Source organism: Dendropsophus ebraccatus, chromosome 9, assembly GCF_027789765.1.
Source record: "Dendropsophus ebraccatus isolate aDenEbr1 chromosome 9, aDenEbr1.pat, whole genome shotgun sequence".
Lineage (NCBI taxonomy): Eukaryota > Metazoa > Chordata > Amphibia > Anura > Hylidae > Dendropsophus > Dendropsophus ebraccatus.
This window is the reverse complement of record NC_091462.1, coordinates 98886013-98909390: the sequence shown is the minus strand read 5'-3', so window position 1 is coordinate 98909390 and position 23378 is coordinate 98886013. Positions and strand designations below refer to the sequence as shown.

The 23378-nt window shown below is 45.8% G+C and overlaps 1 protein-coding gene across 2 annotated transcripts in view; it reads right to left on the bottom strand.

Annotated features, from left to right (window-relative positions):
* ARHGAP17 (Rho GTPase activating protein 17) overlaps positions 1-16369 on the bottom strand; it is a 79843-nt gene extending 63474 nt beyond the window's left edge. For both annotated transcript variants that reach the window (XM_069983995.1, XM_069983996.1), the window contains exon 1: positions 16156-16369. In XM_069983995.1, coding sequence (XP_069840096.1) covers positions 16156-16208 — 53 coding nt within the window. In that variant the 5' untranslated portion in view covers positions 16209-16369. The remainder of the gene's footprint in view (positions 1-16155) is intronic.
* Between the last annotated feature and the right edge of the window lie 7009 nt (positions 16370-23378).

Genomic DNA, 23378 nt, shown 5'->3' with positions numbered 1-23378 from the left:
GCTACAGCTGTGTGCTATGTCTAATACAGACTAGATAGATAGATAGATAGATAGATAGATAGATAGGTAGGAGGTTCTACTTGTCTGCTGTGGAACTACAAGTCTCAGCATGGCGCCATAAATGGCACCCAGACACATGTGATCTGTGGGAAAGACACAGCGTAATGATTTTTAGTCTGTTTCCATTAATGAAGACTCCAGCTGCTGAAATCCTGAAAAGCCACAGCTGCTGGAGACTCCACATATCTCTGGCACTTGCTGGGACCAGTTGATTTGAAATAAAAAAAATAAATAAATTTGTGAACAACCCCTTTAAGACATTTCACAACTGTCACAACTGGCTTGGATGTTACTTACTGGAAACATCTCACAATGCTCTGCAAGTCTACATCAAACCCTATGGGGGAGATTTATCAAAGGGTGTAAAATTTAGACTGGTGCAAACTACCCACAGAAACCAATCACAGCTCAGCTTTAGGCAGTGTTGAAAGGAAAGCTGAGCTGTGATTGGTTGCTGTGGGCAGTTTGCACCAGTCAAAATTTTACACCCTTTGATAAATCTCCCCTATGTGTCCTATGTAGGAAGGACCTACATGCTGATAATATAGATCAGAGATGGGGAACCTTTACGCCCTCCAGCCGAAGGCTGTCCAGGCATGATGGGAATTGTAGTTTTGCCACAGCTGGAGGGCAGAAGATTCCCCATCTCTGATATAGAAGATAAATACTATGAACACATCTAGTAGTTATAGTAGGTCAAATAGACTGAACGCCTAAGCTGTACCAAAGGGTTTGAGGTTTCAGAAATCTCTATGAGGTATCAAAGGGGTTTGATCTCTCAGATATCTCTGAACAGGGCCTAAAGGGCTGGGACCAGACAGTGGGGTAAGCTGGAGGCTTCCATTGGAGCGATGCGTCAGGAAATACTCCCGTTATATACATGTGGTGACAGGCCCAGCCGCGGCAACCGACCGCAGTGATTACCAGGAATGTGACATGAGAAGATTTCTGAAAATCACACAGAACAAGCTGAGAAGTGAATTTCTGTTCCTCTAGGGAAACAGCAGTTTCCATTCACTTCAGTGTCACGTGGAAGGCAGCAGTGTGACACAACCGTCCTCAATGTGAGCGCCATGGAAGATGATAGAGCACCCGTAGGGGACAAAAGGACCACAGCCAGCGGCATATCAGGAAGAGGTGGGACGACTGGTGGTAAATTAATGTCTATGCAACAATATGACAGGTTCAGGTCCCAACTCTCCCTAATACTCTGATTAGGAAATAATTTGACAAGATGGATAAACCCCTTTAAGGGTCCTTTTACACAGACAGATTTATATGACAGATTATTGAAGCCAAGGCCAGGAAGAGACTATAAACAGAGAACAGGTCATAAGGGTAAGACTGAGATTTCTCTTCTTTTTAAAATAATTCCTGGCTTTGGTTTCAATAATTTGTCAGATAATCTGTATGTGTAAAAGGACCCTAAGGGTACTATTACACAAAGCGATTTTTCGACGATTAACAATAAACAAACCCAAATGACCTCTACGGCGAACGACTTGAAATCGTTCACCCAAATACACGGAACGATGATCGTTACTTATGACCGTTATTGCGTTTGTCCTGTGGTCGCCCCTGGGAACAACCTCTTATTACATGCGACTGCTTTGCGAACAAACAATAAAAATAGGTACAAATTCTATTAAATGGACCAACGATTTCTTGTTGGTCGTTTAATCGTTGTCTACAATTACCCTAAAAGATTATCGTTCAAATACGAATTACTTAATCTTTCGAACGATTATCGTTCTGTGTAATATCACCCTAAGTGTCAGAAACCAATCTCCTGCAGCGAAGACAGACAGGGAGAGAAGCACCTAGCAGGGTGTTTCTCCCCATTCACTGTTGTTATCGGGGAGGGTCTCGGTACCCAAGCACCAACCGATCTATGACAGTGACAAACAGCCCTGCCGTAGTACATAGCACTGCATACCATATACCTGTAAAGCCCTTACCTATTGTGAACACAACATAAAACTAGTCATGTCACTTCCTGGATAACATGGTGATGTCACTTCCTGGATAACATGGTGATGTCACTTCCTGGATAACATGGTGATGTCACTTCCTGGATAACATGGTGATGTCACTTCCTGGATAACATGGTAATGTCACTTCCTGGATAACATGGTAATGTCACTTCCTGGATAACATGGTCATGTCACTTCCTGGATAACACAGTAATGTCACTTCCTGGATAACATGGTAATTAGAGATGAGCGAACCTGGAGCATGCTCAAGTCGATCCGAACCCGAACGTTCGGCATTTGATTAGCGGTGGCTGCTGAACTTGGATAAAGCCCTAAGGCTATGTGGAAATCATGGATATAGTCATTGGCTGTATCCATGTTTTCCAGACAACTTTAAAGCTTTATCCAACTTCAGCAGCCCCAGCTAATCAAATGTCGAACGTTCGGGTTCGGATCGACTTGAGCATGCTCCAGGTTCGCTCATCTCTAATGGTAATGTCACTTCCTGGATAACATGGTGATGTCACTTCCTGGATAACATGGTGATGTCACTTCCTGGATAACATGGTGATGTCACTTCCTGGATAACATGGTGATGTCACGACTCGACTCCCAGAGCTGTGCTGACTGTGGCTGCTGGAGAGGATGGTGGCAGAGGGATGCTCAGTGTCCCTCCAGTGTCCTGTGTCCCTCAATCCCCCCCTGCCATCATCCTCTCCAGCAGCCACAGGCCGCAAAGCTCTGGGAGTCGAGTCGTGACATCACCATGTTATCCAGGAAGTGACATCACCATGTTATCCAGGAAGTGAAGCCTTGATGCAGTAGTAAGTGCAGGGAAAAAAAACACTTTATGTACATTTCCCGTAATAAGTGTATATTGGGGATTTGTATAACTTTTGGGGGGCCATACAGTACTTTAAACATTTTTGCCGGACTTCTCCTTTAACTGTTATACATTACCTCTCCACGCACCCGATCCAGAGTGGGTCTCTGAACTAACAGGCCACGGTCTCCGGCCAGTGATTGGCTGAGCGGGCTGTCAGCTCAGAGACTGCTCTGAAGCTACAGTGGTGGCTCTGGGAAGCGAGAAGAGACCAGGAGAGGACTGGAAGCTTGGAGACGTAATGTATACAGTTTACCCAACGGTGAGCAGTCAGCTGCGCATTGCCATTATGCGTAGCATGAGGCGTTTTAAGTGAGGACCAAAAGACATGATCAGCCAATGATCGTTGTCATTGGCTGATCGTTGTCTCAATTATATAATAGTCCGAATCGAACTGATTAGGGCCCTAAAGCTCCTATAACACGGAACGACAAGAGGGAGCAAGCGAGTGCCGACCTGTCAGCGTTACACATGTCGGCAGAGAGTGGGTAAGGGCAAGGGGGGGGGGCTGCCCGGGTGATCGCTAGATCTTCCAGGCACCCCAAAGAAGATAATGGCGGTCTGCTGCCTGTTGCATGGAGCGACGGCATCAGATCATTGCTATTTGCATCGTTGCTTTTTCAACATGTTGAAAGACAACGATCAGCCGACATTGTGCACACCCGCTGATCATCGTCTTCTATCACACAAAGCGATCAGCCGTAACAGTCGGTATCGGCCACATATGGCCGATGATCGCTTTGTGTTATAGGGCCTTAAAGGTCCGACCAAACCACATCACAGGGATCTATAAGGCTTTCTCTTCAGGATGCAAGCTGCCACCATACCACACTTATGTGTCACTTACTGCTATTCTTCCTAATGTACATTACACATGGAGCCGCCGATCCCTCCTCAATGCCAATATCTCTAATGAAGAAAAATGTAAAATATGCTGAGGTCCTCTCACAAGTCACCGGCCATAAATCACACGTAACAAGGTCAGGAACTGCCTCCCCTTCCTCGAGTAAAACTTTCTTTTCCTGGCTTGCACACATTCTGCACTTCCCCCAGGCATTTCTTCCTACCCGCAGACATAAAGCGCCTCTTATATGGAGGAGACGGAGAGCGGCCCTGGGAAAGGGTTATACAATCCCATCTACTTTCTTGTGGGTTCGGGCACCTTCGCATAGCGGGGAGTGTTCTGGTTGCCAGCCTGGTTTACACCTAACGTCTGCGACTGATATGGTGCCAGATGCAACCACAGCCTGATAGACCAGGGCTAAAGACCCACAGGTTTATTACATTACTGCCATATCATTCATAGAAGCCATAAACCAAACTGCTGGGAAGAGGCTCTGCGGGTGGAGGGAAGAAGCAATAAGAGAGAGAAATTCACACAGAAACTGCAGACTATAAAGCAGGGGTACTCAACTTTTACTAAAGGTCCAGTTACCAGGGTCTATTGTCAGGTGAAGGTCCGAGCTGAACATCAGTAGTAAATGTATTGCGCTCCACCAGTAGTATATAGACCCCTGTGCACTGCCCCAGTAGTATATTGCCCCACTGTGCGCTCCCTGTGGTATATAGCCCCCCCTAAGTGCTCGCCCAATAGTATATAGCCCTCTGTGCGCTTCCCCAGTAGTATAGACCCCTTTGCACTCCCGCAGTAGTATAGACCCCTATGCGCATTACCCCAGTAGAATATAGCACCCCTGTGCACTCCCCAGTAGTATATAGACCTCCTGTGCGCTCCCCCAGTATTATATAGACCTCCTGTGTGCTCCCCCAGTAGTATATAGAACCCCTGTGTGTTCCCCTCCCATACAGCCCCCTGTGGGCTCCCCCAGTAGTATATAGACCCCGCCCGCACTCCAGTGACATCACTAGAGTGCCGAAACCAGAGACAGGACAGAGCGCAGTAAAAAGAGTTACTGACAGGGAGGGAGCAGATGGCTCCCTCTCTGTCAGTGCTGCTCCTTCACGGTAACTGAGCGCTTGTTAGGACAAGCTATACTGGTACTTCAGACCGCGGTCCACCAGTTGTGGACCCCTGCTATAAAGTAAGGATCTAGGCGACTAATCGCTGGCTCATCGCTGAGGTCCTGGGCAGGAAACACTTTGATCAATTTATTGTCAAGGGGTCATTCTAACAACAAAGGATCTGTAAACTAATTAACAAGAACATATAAGACTTACAGAGTTCTGAATTTGTTCAATTGTCAAAGGGAAAGTTCCTGAGGGGTGGGGTCTAGTTAAAATGGGCGGAGCTTATCTTAACCAGTCTATAACTGCAGGGAGAGGAGGCTGCATCAAGTAGGAGACTTTCCCTCTTAGTTTCATTTGAATGTGTTACCCAACTTGTGGCTCCCTAAGTTTGCACAACTACAACTCCCAGCAAAGGGGAAGGAAGCCTAGCTAAAGATGGGTGGGGCTTAGGTTTCTTGGTCTATGACTGTAGGGGGAGGAGACTGCAACTGCATCAGGCCGTTAAGTTTTTTTCTTCCTCACTCTCTACGGCAGTGTTCTTCAAAATCCAGCTCCCAGAATGTCCAGACAAATGTAGCAGGACTGTATGATGGGAATTGTAGTTATGCAACAGATTGAGGAACATTTTGTATGGATTGTGGGACACTGCGGCACATGCTTACAAATTGTTCCAAAGGACGCAGGATAGATCTCAAAGAGACAAAATATGAGCTGCAATACCAGGCACAACCTACAGACAAGTGTGGCGCTATTAAAAAAAAAAAAAAATCTGTAATCCTGGAGTAGATAATACATTGGACAATACACAAGCCTTATCCATGACCCGAAGTATGTACTACTGAGCATTCCTGCTGCATAGATCCTCAGAGGCATTCCATAAACTGCAGACGCAGGATTCTCACCACAACCCAAAGCTCATAACCTGTGGTTTTGTTATGTTCCAGAAATACAGTAAGTTACGCTGTTTATCCTCCCAGCTCCGTCACTAAACATGACGTCCAGGCCCCTCGGCTGAAGAAAATATTTCAGTCATGTTACATGTCTGATCCAAACCAGCTGGAGAAGAAGAAACATCTGACATATAAGATCAGCGAGGAGCAGCAAGAAGCCAGGAAACTCCTACAAGAGTAACGAAACGGCGTCACCCTTGTCCTCAGGTCGGGTGTGGGGGTTTTGCAGCTCAGTTCCATTGAAGAGAATGGAGCAGATTTGTAATATCCCACATAACCTGAAGACAGAGGTGGCACTGCTTTTGAAAGAAAGTAGCTGTGTTTTTTCGCATACGTTTCCAATGAATCCCTCTGTTTGGGGAACCCTTCCTCTTTATTACATTTAGTATGGGGGTTGTACATAATCCGTCCTACAGACATGAACCACATGGGTTAGTGTTGTCACTGGTCACCAGCGTGGTATTCTTCCTCCTCAAGAGTTTTGTACAATTTTGCTGATGCTGAGAATCCACCATGGTGCTAAGTTATCAAAGACTGGGGAGGACACAGAGTCACAGGCCAAGAAGATCATAGTGAACACATTACTACAGATTACTGCCACAGAACATAGTATAGCTATTATAACACTGCTCCTATACACAAGAATATAACTAATATAATACTGCTATTATATACAGGAATATAACTACTATAATACTGCCCCTATATACAAGAATAACTACTATAATACTGCTCCTATATACAAGAATATCACTACTATAATACTGCTCCCATATACAGGAATATAACTACTATAATACTGCTCCTATATACAAGAATATAACTACTATAATACTGCTCCTATATACAAGAATATAACTACTATAATACTGCTCCTATATACAAGAATATAACTACTATAATACTACCCCCTATATACAAGAATATAACTACCATAATACTGCTCCTATATACAAGAATATAACTACTATAATACTGCTCCTATATACAGGAATATAACTACAATAATAATGCTCCTATTATACGAGAATATAAATACTATAATACTGTTCCTATATACAGGAATATAACTACTATAATACTGCTCCCTATATACAAGAATATCACTACTATAATACTGCTCCTATATACAAGAATATAACTACTATAATACTGCTCCTATATACAAGAATATAACTACTATAATACTGCTCCTATATACAAGAATATAACTACTATAATACTGCTCCTATATACAAGAATATAACTACTATAATACTGCTCCTATATACAAGAATATAACTACTATAATACTGCCCCTATATACAGGAATATAACTACTATAATACTGCTCCTATATACAAGAATATAACTACTATAATACTGCTCCTATATACAGGAATATAACTACAATAATAATGCTCCTATTATACGAGAATATAAATACTATAATACTGCTCCTATATACAAGAATAACTACAGTACTTTAATACTTTGGATAAGACCACTGCTGATACAATTTCTGTACAGACAGACAGAGAAATAAAATATTGCAGGTGATACAGGAAGGCTCCAGGGTGGGCATGGAGGGCGGTATAATAATTCCGCCATCTATCTGTCAGGCCGGGCCCGGTCACGGCTGCCTCTACATTTACTGGTTACTGTTTAAGCAGAAATTCCTCCTGAGTCAGCGCTTTCCCAGAACGGCAACAAACACTCGCAGGCCGAGCTTGTTTGTGCATTGAAGAGACCTATTGTATCAGGACAGAAAAAAGCAGCCGGACCTCCATGAGGATTTGGTGACAAAAGATGCTTTTTAAAGTCACAAGGCAGGAAAACAGCCTCCATGTGCCCTGCATCTGCCATAGAGGCACTCCGCCTCCTCTCCACAGCTGCCCTCTGTGATAGGACAGCGACTGACAGCAGGAATAGAACAGCCTTACAGCACTCTATATTTTATAAAACTGACTGCATATGGACTGATCACATATTATAATCCAGAGCTGCATTCATAATTCTGCAGAAATCTACACCAGTCTCTCCTACACATGGTGACTTGCATTCAAGGAAGAGCATTTAGTACGGAGTCTGATAAGTATAGGGGAACGCAAAGATGGATATATTGTGACGATCCGGTGTTATACTCAAGAGCTGCATTCATGATTCTGCTGCAATCTCATTGCATTGGAATTGGAATGTGTGTATATATGAGATTTTGAGGTTAATAACCATCTATCTTGTATTGATCCTGTATAACACTCCAGAGCTGCATTCCTAATTCTGAACTCTCATAGCAGCTCAGTTTGGAGATTTCCATCCCGCAAAGTGCATTACAAAACTAGACTATGTATAATGGTGCGTTTACACAGACAGATTCATCTGACAGATTTTTGAAGCCAAAGCCAGGAACAGACTATAAACAGAGAACAAAGACTGAAATTTCTCTTCTCAAATCCATTCCTGGCTTTGGCTTCAAAAATCCGCCAGATAAATCTCTCTGTGTAAACGCACCCTAAGAGTTACAGATACTATTTAGAAATCTCCAGTCTTCCAGTATTTATCAGCTGCTGTATGCCCTGCAGGAAGTGGTGTATGCTTTCCAGTCTCACACAGTGCTCTCTGCTGCCACCTCTGTCCATGTCAGGAACTGTCCAGAGCAGTAACAAATACCCATAGAAAACCTCTCCTGCTCTGGACAGTTCCTGACATGGACAGATGTGGCTGCAGAGAGCACTGTGTCAGACTTGTAAGAATACATCACTTCCTGCAGGACATACAGCAGCTGATAAGTACTGGAAGACTGGAGATTTGTAAATGGAAGTAAATTACAAATCTATATTACTGAAACCAGTTGATTTGAAATAAAAAGATTTTTTGCCGAGTACGCCTTTAAGCAGGCACAACACCGCTACTGAAGGGGTTGTCAGACGGCATGCATGCTGACTGTTTCCAATGGGCCTATCCAGTGACGCCTCAGTAAAGGCAAGTGATGGACTGTTGTAAAACCTCTTGAGACACCAAATGACATAGTCCCCTCATATAAAATGCTGTAATAAGGCTGTGATCACTTCCTAAGCCAGAGTTCGCCAACCTGCGGCTCGGCAGCTGTTGTAATACTACAACTCCCATCATGTCTGGATCGCCTTTGAATGTCAGGGAGTTGTAGTTTTCCAACAGCAGGACGGCCGCAGGCTGGAGAGCACGGTCTTAAACACTGATCCCCATGGACTCACCTAATGACTTCATTACATCATGTCACACTGTGACGAACCCTCCAGCTGTGCGCAGAGCTCCCATAATCCTCTGAGCATTAGGCGACAACAGACAGAGCTGCAACAGGTGCGGATGTCACCTATATAGTCACTCATAGGTGACAGGCGATGCTATCCTGGTGGGACAGGTTTCCACGTTTTTATGGCGATTTACCGGAGAACGCATCACTAGAACATTTGTCATAAACAGCAACTTAAGTTGTTTTTTTTTTTTCTTCCCAGAAATCAACAGCCCGGGCGATTTTAAGAAACTTTGTAATTGGGTTTACTAGGCAAATATGACATTATCTGCATTCAAAAAGACTTTCTCCAGGTCCCCACCCCCCTCCTCTCTCATCCACTGCTCATTATCAGGAAATCTCGACTCAGTCGGGCCCTGTGTAACCTATGGAGAGGAGGGGAGGAGGGAGATTAGTCGGCAGCAGAGAGCAGAGAACAAAGGATTACACAGCGGGAACTGTGTGAAAGCCGGTATTCAGAGGTCAGAGAGGTCAGTGCTGACTTCAGAGGAGGTAGTCAGGTGATGTAGCTGTAAATTAACTCTTTGTTGTCCCGTTTTGGTGCCCCATCTCCCTCCACCTCTCCCTTCTCCATAAGAGAACCATGAAGACAGGGGGGAGAGCTTCAAACTGCTTTCTCATAGTAAAAATACATTTTGGGGCTAATAAACCCAATTACAAAGTTTCTGAAAATCCCCTGTACTATTGATTTCTGCAGAAAAAAAAAATTTAAACGACAGCGACACTTTAAAACACGGTGGGCTGTGTACACTAAACGGGCTGCGCCGATGTACTCTCCTGGTGTACTGTAGTTGCTCTGAGACACACATATATAGCTATACTTGGTTAGTCAGGTGACCCTGCTACCATAATGGGGCACAGACTACCGCCATGGTATTACAACACGATACAACCACCCTGAAAACCATCACCCCAAACCTCTGCTACGTCTATGTTACATCTGCACCGTCCTCTTGCACAAAGTCACAAAGCCTCATGTTAAAGGAAGAAAAGCAGACGGTGTGAACGCAAGGAAAGCGACATTCCAGCGACATGCCAGGAATTCAGGAAAGAACTGCCCGTAATCCGGGGTCACCATAACACCAGGTCCTACTGGAAGGAAGCCGCTCATGTCCTAGGTGCCGGCCCTTCCTGATCGAGGGGACCGTGTGAAGTCTATCCTCAAAGAGACAGCGATGTCTGGTATACAGCCACATACACTCTCTGGGATGAGCTGCAATACCACACACAGCCAACAGACAAGAGGGGCGCTCGGACTTGGGTCCATCAGGTTTCATCATTCAAAACTACAACTCCCATCATGCCAAAACTTAGGCTGCCCAAGCATGATGGCATTTGTAGTTTTCTAACACCTTCCATAGTAGCTGCCACCCCGCTTTCCTAGAACTCTGAATGGTAGATACGTTCGCTGGTTACAATGCATGCAAGGTTTGGGGGGGGGGGGGGTATGATTTTTTTTTTTCCTCCAACACTCAACATTAAGGATGAAACGCAAGAAGTGCCGAGGTGGCCGCCACGTGTGTAACATCAAACAGCGTCTCCATCGGCCGGGGCTGCCCCTCAGGAAAGCGGCCAAGATAGCGGCGCTCCCATGTGCTGCCCACATTACACACAGGGACTACAGCAATGTGTCTTGTTCATTGCATAATCTCCATGATACCTTCTGATTCAGTCCCTCACTGTTTTCAGGATCTCCGCTTGCTGTCAGACTCCTGATGCATCCCTATAGCTTGGCTGCCCTGATGCATCCCTATAGCTTGGCTGCCCTGATGCATCCCTATAGCTTGGCTGCCCTGATGCATCCCTATAGCTTGGCTGCCCTGATGCATCCCTATAGCTTGGCTGCCCTGATGCATCCCTATAGCTTGGCTGCCCTGATGCATCCCTATAGCTTGGCTGCCCTGATGCATCCCTATAGCTTGGCTGCCCTGATGCATCCCTATAGCTTGGCTGCCCTGATGCATCCCTATAGCTTGGCTGCCCTGATGCATCCCTATAGCTTGGCTGCCCTGATGCATCCCTATAGCTTGGCTGCCCTGATGCATCCCTATAGCTTGGCTGCCCTGATGCATCCCTATAGCTTGGCTGCCCTGATGCATCCCTATAGCTTGGCTGCCCTGATGCATCCCTATAGCTTGGCTGCCCTGATGCATCCCTATAGCTTGGCTGCCCTGATGCATCCCTATAGCTTGGCTGCCCTGATGCATCCCTATAGCTTGGCTGCCCTGATGCATCCCTATAGCTTGGCTGCCCTGATGCATCCCTATAGCTTGGCTGCCCTGATGCATCCCTATAGCTTGGCTGCCCTGATGCATCCCTATAGCTTGGCTGCCCTGATGCATCCCTATAGCTTGGCTGCCCTGATGCATCCCTATAGCTTGGCTGCCCTGATGCATCCCTATAGCTTGGCTGCCCTGATGCATCCCTATAGCTTGGCTGCCCTGATGCATCCCTATAGCTTGGCTGCCCTGATGCATCCCTATAGCTTGGCTTATTCCCATGCTGCTATCTGGCACCAGGCTCCATGTGTTCTCACATTAGGTGACGGCGGAGTGTGCGGTTACACTTGGCATGTCCCGGTCGGCCATGATTACAGACGCCCGATAATCTAGAAATATATTCAGAGCTCCCTATAATCTGGAAATGTTACTGCCAGGGATGTGAGCAGCCGCCAATAACAGCGGACTGTACCTGTACCAGGTCCCCTCTATAGCAATAAGGATCACCAATGGATTATGAATAGGCTGCAATGCCACCTCCTGCCTGTAAGAGTGCTGTAGAGGAAACAGTACAGCTCAGCAGAAACAATCAGGTGATCAAAGCGATCACATGACGTATGTCCATGTTATTGCCAAGACCACATTACTTATTGCCAACAGGACCATGTAAACCAGCGGAGCAGATGAAGCACATAATACATGTGAGACACCCGGCAAATGATTAATAGGGAAAGTATTTGAAGTATTTTGGTGACTGCTGAGAGTTTCACCGTGTCATCTGCAGGTAGAGGAGGATAATGTGCGGACGCCCTGTATATGTAGTGCTCCGCACTGCAGCCAAACACTGGCCATGGGATGCGAGCACTTCCTAAGGAGAGCTGACCGTCATGGCCAGATACCAACCCACACAAATTCCACCGAGGCCAAGCTAAATACGCCGGCTCTATGGCAACCTTAACCCCTTGAAGAACCATTAACCTGATATACCCGGGGATTACGTATTAAACTGGAGAACCCTGCGATGATCCAGATGTCTAAGCTCATCTGGGGTCAGGGAGGGGGTCCAACATATTAAGGAATCGCTATAAGATGACTGGATACTCAATGGTCTGGGGCTTTTCAGTTGTTGATAAAACTACAACTCCCAGCATGCCTCCATAGTCTGCATTGTGGGGTCTCAAAGACAGTACTGGATGCTCAGTGGTCCTGTAGGACTATAGTCCCAATCTTTCAGCTGTTGCAAAACTACAACTCCCAGCATACCATGATAGCCGTTGGCTGTCAGAGCATGATGGGAGTTGTAGTTTTGAAACAGCTCAAGAGTGACAGGTTGAGGGACACTTGTAAGGTAGTGGTTTCTGACCTGTAGCTCTCCATTGGCAGAAGAACTACAATTCCCAGCATGCCCAGGACAGCCCTTTAAAGTAGGGACTCTGTAACACAAAGAACTGTTGTCTCCAGGTATTACAAAACTACAACTCTCATCATGCCCTGATGGCCTATGGTGCCTCTGCCCTGATCTGTAAAACTACAACTCCCAGCATGCAGTGGGACAGCCATTTAAAAGTAGGGACTCTCTAATATAGTAAATATCCAGCAGCGGTGGCCTCCAACTACTACAAAACTACAACCCCCAGCATCCTCTGACAGCTCCAGGCTGGGAGTTGTAGTTTCACAACATTTGGAGGGAGCTGCAGAGCGGAAACCTCTGCCTTACAATCTTTCGTGGTTCCCTGCAGCCTTAACAGGTGTTGAGATGGTTCACAACTTAGCGTCACCATGCCCCCCCGAGATTGGTAGATCACTATATGCTCAAAAGACAACAAAAAGTGGAATTCCCCTTTAAAAGCTACACAAAGACAAGAATGTCCCTCCACAGAGGGGGCGCAGGCAATAACCTCCCGTCCAGTTACTAAAAATGGCTCCCTAACAAAAATAGCCTAAAATCCTGTCCATGCCCTCGGCACGGCTGGGGCCCGAAGTTCCCAGTCATTGACAAATGCATGCTGGGAGATACGGTTCAGTCACTGAAGATAAACAGCCGGAATGTTTAGCAACGGGCTGGAGTTTCGCTGACAGGTAGCGGCGTCTATGGTCACACTGTGCACATAGTGTATACAGGCAGGGTGCTGTATACAACAACAGAAAGCAATGGCCTCTGTACGGACACTATACATAGAATAAAAACACAAAGAGCGAACACTGAAGAGAGTCACTGAGGAAGCTGAGGTGGAAGCAAGGTATTATGGGAAGTTTCTTATACTTTCTGTTCCAATTCCTCCGCACTGCTTGCTGTCAGTGAATGGGATCCTGTTATATACAGGAACCTGACTGGGCCTTGTTCACATGGGTCAGATTCAGCACAGATTTCCATGCATTAAACTTGATGTCAGTCGCATCCGCAATAGAAAACTCTAATTATCTAGACACCGATACACTGTAACACCGATACACTGTAACAAACCCTCAGCTGTGAGATGGACGAGGTCAGGACAATCTTTACTGCTCCCCTTCACTGACAGCAAGCAGAGATCCTGCAGACCACCTACTAAGGAGGAACGGGCAACGTTCAGTTCTTCCAGGTATCAGGGTGGGTTCAGACTGAGGAATTCTCGCGGAAAATGTCTGCGGAATTCCGTCAGCTGTCCGCCCACACATCTGGGCGCCTTTCCGCCGGCCCCATAAACACCATTCTATGGTCCGGCGTATTCCGCTATACGCTGAAAGAAGTGTCATGTCACTTCTTTCAGCAGATCGCGGAATACGCCGGCCCATAGAATGGTGTCTATGGAGCCGGCGGAAAAGCGCCCAGATGTGCGGGCGGACAGCTGGCGGAATTCCGCGGACATTTTCCGCGAGAATTCCTCAGTCTGAACCCACCCTGATACAGCTAACCGGTGGTAAGGCATAGGAACCACTGGAGCATCCCTTTAACTTTTTACAAGTGAAAGTTTAAAGAGGGTGCCACCCCATGAGAGGCTGTCAGCTGAGGAGGAGCAAAATGGTTCCACTCATACAAGAGGAGAATGAACAACCACAGTCCACCTAGTACAGCCGCCACTATGACCACCACAGTCCACCTAGTACAGCCGCCACTACGACCACCACAGTCCACCTAGTACAGCCGCCACTACGACCACCACAGTCCACCTAGTACAGCCGCCACTACGACCACCACAGTCCACCTAGTACAGCCGCCACTACGACCACCACAGTCCACCTAGTACAGCCGCCACTACGCCCACCACAGTCCACCTAGTACAGCCGCCACTACGACCACCACAGTCCACCTAGTACAGCCGCCACTACGACCACCACAGTCCACCTAGTACGGTCGCCATGACCACCGCACCACAGTCCACCTAGTAGGGTCGCCATGACCACCGCACCACAGTCCACCTAGTACGGTCGCCATGACCACCGCACCACAGTCCACCTAGTACGGTCGCCATGACCACTGCACCACAGTCCACCTAGTACGGTCGCCATGACCACTGCACCACAGTCCACCTAGTACGGTCGCCATGACCACCGCACCACAGTCCACCTAGTACGGTCGCCATGACCACCGCACCACAGTCCACCTAGTACAGACGGCCTAAGTTCATCAGAGAGTGTACAGGATGACTATGTTACTGTGATCGCCGCTCTATTGGCAACCTAGTACTGCCACTATGATCACCACACTTCTGTAACCCCATCACCACTTAGTGCAGCCACTACGATCGCCACACTATAGTCACCCTGTGCCAGCACACTATAGTCACCCCCTGCCGCCATGATCGCCACACTATAGTCACCCCCTGCCTCCAAGATCGCCACTCTATAATCAACCCCTGCCACCACGATTGCCACACTATAGACACCCCCCTGCCACCACACTAAAGTCACCCCATGCCACCACACTATAGTCATCCCATGCCACCACACTATAGTCACCCCATGCCACCACACTATAGTCACCCCATGCCACCACACTATAGTCACCCCATGCCACCACACTATAGTCACCCCATGCCACCACACTATAGTCACCCCATGCCACCACACTATAGTCACCCCATGCCACCACACTATAGTCACCCCATGCCACCACACTATAGCCAGATAGCACAATGAAATGTCACAACTTACAACTAAGTTACAAGTTATGGGGGGAGAAGGACACTACTATGTGGCATAGGGGTATATACCGGGACATTGTACCCTGTGGCCCCCAAGGGCAGTGTGTGTATACCGGGCCTAGTTGTATACCAGGGCAGTGTCTCCTGTGGCCCCCGGGAAGCTGTGGGTATACAGAGCAATAAGGGGCAATGTATATAAGGTGATAGGTTTATACCGGGGCAGAGTATATACTGGGGTTAGGTGTGTATACAGGGGCAGTGTGTATATAGGAGGGATAGCTGTATACTGGGGCAATGTTCCCTGTGGCCCCCGGAGCTAGGTGTGTATACAGGGGGATAGGTGTATACCAGGGCTATGTGTGTGTATATACAGGGGGGTAGCTGTATACAAGGGGATAGGTGTGTATATCGGGGGATAGTTATATACAAGGGGCTAGGTGTACATATACCGGATCAGTGTCCCCTGTGGCCCCCGGGGCTGTGTGTATATACAGGGGATAGGAGTGTATACTGGGGATAGGAGTGTGTATACCGGTCATAGGTGTATACAGGGGCTAGGTGTGTGTATACCGGGGCAGTGTCCCCTGTGGCCCCCGGGGCTGTGTGTATACCGGGGATAGGAGTGGATACAGGGGCCAGGTGTGTGTATACCGGGGCAGTGTCCCCTGTGGCCCCCGGGGCCCCTCCTACCATCGGGCGCCTCTCACCTCCCCACAGTCTGGTTGGCCAGCTGCCTCATCCGGTTGAATTGCTTCTTCATGGCGTCTTCTCCTCCCGGCCCCGAACTCCCGGAGAAACCAACTTTCCTTCCCGGAGCTGAGCTTAATCCATAGGGAAAGGCGGTGCGGGAAGAGCCCGGGGAGGCCCCGACATCCAGCGCTCAGAGCCCGGGCTCCTGACTGAGAGAGCCGCCCCTCCCCGCCACACACACGGCTCTACCCCCGCCCCGCGGCCGCCCCCTCCCGGCCTCCTCCGACCGGCTCCACTACCACCGCAGCTCCGCTCTCCGGGCATGCTGGGAGTTGTAGTTGTGCGACAGCTGGAGAGCGCTGCTCTGGTAACTACAACTCCTACCATGGCCCTCAGGGTATGCTGGGAGGTGTAGTGTATTCTCCAACTATTCCTATATACACAGGGCATAGATAACAATCCCCCCTCACTATTCCTATATACACAGGGCATAGATAACAATTCCCCTCACTATTCCTATATACACAGGGCATAGATAACAATCCCCCCTCACTATTCCTATATACACAGGGCATAGATAACAATCCCCCTCACTATTCCTATATACACAGGGCATAGATAACAATTCCCTCACTATTCCTATATACACAGGGCATAGATAACAATTCCCTCACTATTCCTATATACACAGGGCATAGATAACAACCTCCCTCACTATTCCTATATACACAGGGCATAGATAACAATCCCCTCACTATTCCTATATACACAGGGCATAGATAACAATTCCCCCCTCACTATTCCTATATACACAGGGCATAGATAACAATTCCCTCACTATTCCTATATACACAGGGCATAGATAACAATTCCATCACTATTCCTATATACACAGGGCATAGATAACAATCCCCTCACTATTCCTATATACACAGGGCATAGATAACAATTCCCTCACTATTCCTATATACACAGGGCATAGATAACAATTCCCTCACTATTCCTATATACACAGGGCATAGATAACAATTCCCTCACTATTCCTATATACACAGGGCATAGATAACAATTTCCTCACTATTCCTATATACACAGGGCATAGATAACAATTCCCTCACTATTCCTATATACACAGGGCATAGATAACAATTCCCTCACTATTCCTATATACACAGGGCATATATAACAATTTCCTCACTATTCCTATATACACAGGGCATAGATAACAATCCCCCCCTCACTATTCCTATATACACAGGGCATAGATAACAATCCCCTCACTATTCCTATATACACAGGGCATAGATAACAATTCCCTCACTATTCCTATATACACAGGGCATAGATAACAATTCCCTCACTATTCCTATATACACAGGGCATAGATAACAATTCCCTCACTATTCCTATATACACAGGGCATAGATAACAATCCCCTCACTATTCCTATATACACAGGGCATAGATAACAATCCCCTCACTATTCCTATATACACAGGGCATAGATAACAATTCCCTCACTATTCCTATATACACAGGGCATAGATAACAATTCCCCCTCACTATTCCTATATACACAGGGCATAGATAACAATTCCCTCACTATTCCTATATACACAGGGCATAGATAACAATTCCCCCTCACTATTCCTATATACACAGGGCATAGATAACAATTCCCTCACTATTCCTATATACACAGGGCATAGATAACAATTCCCTCACTATTCCTATATACACAGGGCATAGATAACAATTCCCTCACTATTCCTATATACACAGGGCATAGATAACAATTCCCTCACTATTCCTATATACACAGGGCATAGATAACAATTCCATCACTATTCCTATATACACAGGGCATAGATAACAATTCCCTCACTATTCCTATATACACAGGGCATATATAACAATTTCCTCACTATTCCTATATACACAGGGCATAGATAACAATCCCCCCCCTCACTATTCCTATATACACAGGGCATAGATAACAATTCCCTCACTATTCCTATATACACAGGGCATAGATAACAATCCCCCCCCCCTCACTATTCCTATATACACAGGGCATAGATAACAATCCCCCCTCACTATTCCTATATACACAGGGCATAGATAACAATTCCCTCACTATTCCTATATACACAGGGCATAGATAACAATTTCCTCACTATTCCTATATACACAGGGCATAGATAACAATCCCCTCACTATTCCTATATACACAGGGCATAGATAACAATTCCCTCACTATTCCTATATACACAGGGCATAGATAACAATTCCCTCACTATTCCTATATACACAGGGCATAGATAACAATTCCCTCACTATTCCTATATACACAGGGCATATATAACAATTTCCTCACTATTCCTATATACACAGGGCATAGATAACAATCCCCCCCTCACTATTCCTATATACACAGGGCATAGATAACAATCCCCTCACTATTCCTATATACACAGGGCATAGATAACAATCCCCTCACTATTCCTATATACACAGGGCATAGATAACAATTCCCTCACTATTCCTATATACACAGGGCATAGATAACAATTCCCCCCTCACTATTCCTATATACACAGGGCATAGATAACAATTCCCTCACTATTCCTATATACACAGGGCATAGATAACAATTCCCCCTCACTATTCCTATATACACAGGGCATAGATAACAATTCCCCCCTCACTATTCCTATATACACAGGGCATAGATAACAATTCCCTCACTATTCCTATATACACAGGGCATAGATAACAATTCCATCACTATTCCTATATACACAGGGCATAGATAACAATCCCCCCTCACTATTCCTATATACACAGGGCATAGATAACAATTCCCTCACTATTCCTATATACACAGGGCATAGATAACAATTCCCTCACTATTCCTATATACACAGGGCATAGATAACAATTCCCTCACTATTCCTATATACACAGGGCATAGATAACAATTCCATCACTATTCCTATATACACAGGGCATAGATAACAATTCCCTCACTATTCCTATATACACAGGGCATATATAACAATTTCCTCACTATTCCTATATACACAGGGCATAGATAACAATTCCCTCACTATTCCTATATACACAGGGCATAGATAACAATCCCCCCTCACTATTCCTATATACACAGGGCATAGATAACAATTCCCCCCTCACTATTCCTATATACACAGGGCATAGATAACAATTCCCTCACTATTCCTATATACACAGGGCATAGATAACAATTCCCCCCTCACTATTCCTATATACACAGGGCATAGATAACAATCCCCCCCCCCCTCACTATTCCTATATACACAGGGCATAGATAACAATTCCCCCCTCACTATTCCTATATACACAGGGCATAGATAACAATCCCCTCACTATTCCTATATATACAGGGCATAGATAACAATTCCCTCACTATTCCTATATACACAGGGCATAGACAAATTCAGCCATTTAGCGCAGAAAACGGTGCGTTCACACATACAGGATCTGCAGCCATGAAATCTGGGATTGATTCGGGATCCAAAAGTTGGACCTTGACCAGTCACACATTGTCCAATATAGTAACATACTGTTACATAACTATGAAGAAACAGGAGCCCAGAAGACCCCCTTAAAGGGCATAGTTTGGGCCCTACAAGTCAGACCAGGACCAGTGAGACATTGTCCTTCACCTCAGTCACATAATGTGGCCTCACTATGGAGGCAGTGTCACAGAGCTAGTGAGCATTTAGAAATCGCAAAGACTGAAGGTGAGGGACACGGTTTTAGGACCCCTGATTGGGAACCCTTTAAAGGAATTGGGCTTATAAAGTCATACCCTGACCGGCTACATACTGATCTCTGAACAACATGATGTTGTAATGTTACATCACTATGGACACCACATCACTGAGGAAATAGGAATGACAGAGACCAGCGGTGCTAAATAAGGTCCCTGAGCCCACCCAGAATATCCCTTTAAGTGTAAGTGTGGGCTGTAAAAGTCAGACCCTGACCAGTTATACATCAGACATCATGGTCATGTGACATCACAGTGGACGCAAGTGACTAGTAGTGAGGGACAGAGTTCCCCCCCAGACCCCTGGGTTTATCTTCACCAGGGTCCTGCGGCTCGGAGTACACGAATAAGACGTAAGGGGGTCATTTTCTTATTATTCCAGCCTGTGCATTACCAGATACAGGAGTGGATCCTAATAACAGGGTGCGGCCCCATCTGATATGATGCGGTGTTATCATGGTGAGCCATCGCACTGTTTTCTTATGAGCGTGCGGGTGTTATTATTCACAGGACTAATCATCGCGGCCACAAAATCAACAATGATCAATGAACCGGCTGGGCCCGCTCCATTACACAATGTTATTCACCAAAGTCGTGCTAATATTCCATAACACACATTGATTTCTGTGACACAAAATCCGATTGTTTCCATGCAGCTCTGTCCAGGAAGGAGAGACCGACTGATACGCTAACTAATGCAACCGAGATCCAGGAGGGGGAGGGACAAACACCATTGACTTTAATGGGGTCTGTTAGGTTCCTTTTTCTCATTTTACATCCTGCTGTCAAAAGTGACTCAAAGCTGTGAATAGTAGTGTGAACAGAAGCTAATATATCAGATTCTGCCCTGTGTAGTATTTATGGAGCTTGTTCGGAGGTCTCAGCACATAGACCCCACTGATCGAAATATTGGACAGATCCCTATGTCACATAACCACAAAAAGGAAGAATAAAAATTAGAGATGAGTATGCTGGAGTCTGATCGTTCAGCGTTTGATTACTGGTGGCTGGAGAAGTTGGATGCAGTCCTAGGGAGTCCAGTAAAACATGGATACAGGCTATATCACCTGTGTTCCAGGACTCCCCAGGGCTCAGCCACCGGTAATCAAACGCCAAACTATGGGAATTGAGCATGCTGGAGCTGCGCTCATCTCTAATAGCCTTCCATCTGGCCTAGTAGATGCACACTGAAACTATCCCAAATAAAGGCTTCAGTACATATATAATGAAAAGAGTCTGTCAACATAAAAAAGGAAGAACCCTTAGGGGTTGAAACATAGCACGGTTGTATTTGGGTTCCTGAATACTACATATGGATGCTGTAGGACTCTTTACACTATATATCCCTATGTCAGGGATCCTTTAAGGTTGGGTTCACACCAGGTTTGGAGGTTCTATTGGGCGCCTCTGTCACTGGTTCTATCAAACAGATCACATGTGGACACCATGCTGGATGAAGCCAATTAAAGTTAACAGGATCCCATGAATAACTGTGTTCGCACCACTTTAGTCTCTATTCATAGAGCTATCACATTGATGTGGAGAACAGCACAAGGAGAAGCGTTCTTCAAAGCCACAGACACCACAACAGGACTTGACAGAACCCATTATAGGGTCCATTGGACGCCATTGGTGTTTGTCATTTGATAGGTCTGGTTTTGTTATACTATAAACCATGATGGTGGTATGGACAGTACCTAATGGTGTCAGAGGGGGCCCCAAAGCCCACCTACTGCTTGAGAAGACATCCAGATTACAAATAGCACATAGTATATAGGGGTCCTATTACAGATAGTTTGCTCTTTGGCCCAAGAGTATCAGGTTACATTTTTGGTGTAGGATATACTCTGTATACTTGTGCCATTCCCAAGAAGAACAACATGTTCTATCTGACTCCTATCCTTGTCTGTTACTGATACACAACCCATATAGTAGAGTAGGTTGACATCTCCCATGTGGATGTAGGATCGGATAACCACCACCATGGCTCACTACACTTGGAGGGTATGGCGCTTCTGTTTGCTTGGTATCTCTAGTCTTTTATGGATACTAATAAAGTTACATAAAGATGGCGCAAGAGAGGAGCTTTCTTTCCTCTGGTGGCGGGCTGATTTGCATATTTCTTTCCCAGAGAGCATTGCCTGGCCTATAAAACTCCCTAAGCCAGCTGATGGTCAACCTGATCAGTGGTAGGTATGCCATGCTTTTATTCTATGGGATATATCCTATTTATGTTCAAACTGAGCAAATGGGGCGGAATTCCATGGCGGATACCACCAGCTTCAGTGGCATCTCTATGGGAGGGCTCCCAGCGGAGAGCAGAAGCACGTGAGACCTCCCATAGAGATGCCGTCTGACACTGAAGCAGGCGGGATTCCAGGGCAGAACTCTCAGTGTGAACATACCCATACCTGGTCTTGGCCAACCTTTGCCTCTCCAGTGGCCTCACCGGAGAAGCTGGGCTCACTTGTAGGTCATTAGGTCTTCCATAGATTGCTGGGTGTAGTTATAACCTATACAGGTTCCTAGTCTCCGAGCCTGATGGTGTTGTGAAATGTGCAGGAGGAGGTGTCCTGGGTTCAGGGCCGGTGTGTAACACTTTCTACATATAAAACAATGCAGTCATTCCGGTAGAGCCTGTGGCCAATACTTCCCGCCTCTATCATCTCTGGTAATGAGGAGAGTGAAATCTTATGAATCTTAAAACAAATAAGAAACAAAAACAAAGTGTATATCTATTTGCCTTGTATGACTTAGAGTGGACCCATCATTAAATTATAATAGAAAATGTCAAAAATTTGGATTGATCGGGGTCTTTACTGCTGAGACTCCCATCGATTAGGGCTACATGCTGGTCGGTGAGGTAGACTTAGAATGGAGCCACCTGGAAGGAGATGGCCGCAAGCCGGGGAGTGACATGCACTACCATGCTCTTTTACAGATACTGCAAACACAGAGACTTCGGACTGGTGAGGGGTGTACTTTCACCGCTTTTATTCTATTTTACCTGTATTACCTCTGCATATACGAGCATAACTACTAATAAGTGATATAAGATATCTCAAATCAACTAACAGAGGAACAGTTCTATATTTACCATAAGCACAGTGACAAACCACTGCGACCTGCAAGGGCCCTGCAGAGTCGCATATGGACAAGATCGTACTGCTATAATCGTTTATGAAAAATAGTCGTTTATGAAATATTCTACACAAAGATACCTTTTTTATCAAACATCCTTCAAGCTTTGCTATGTTTTTTATATGTGTTTAACACCAAGAATTTTAATATATATACTCCTGTGATTATCATACTATGAAGATATATACTGATATATATGCCTATAGAGCCTTATGAATTTTGATACAGGTGTGTTTTTTCATTTTGTTTGTATTTTTCACTGGTTAATTTTATTTTTTATCTGTT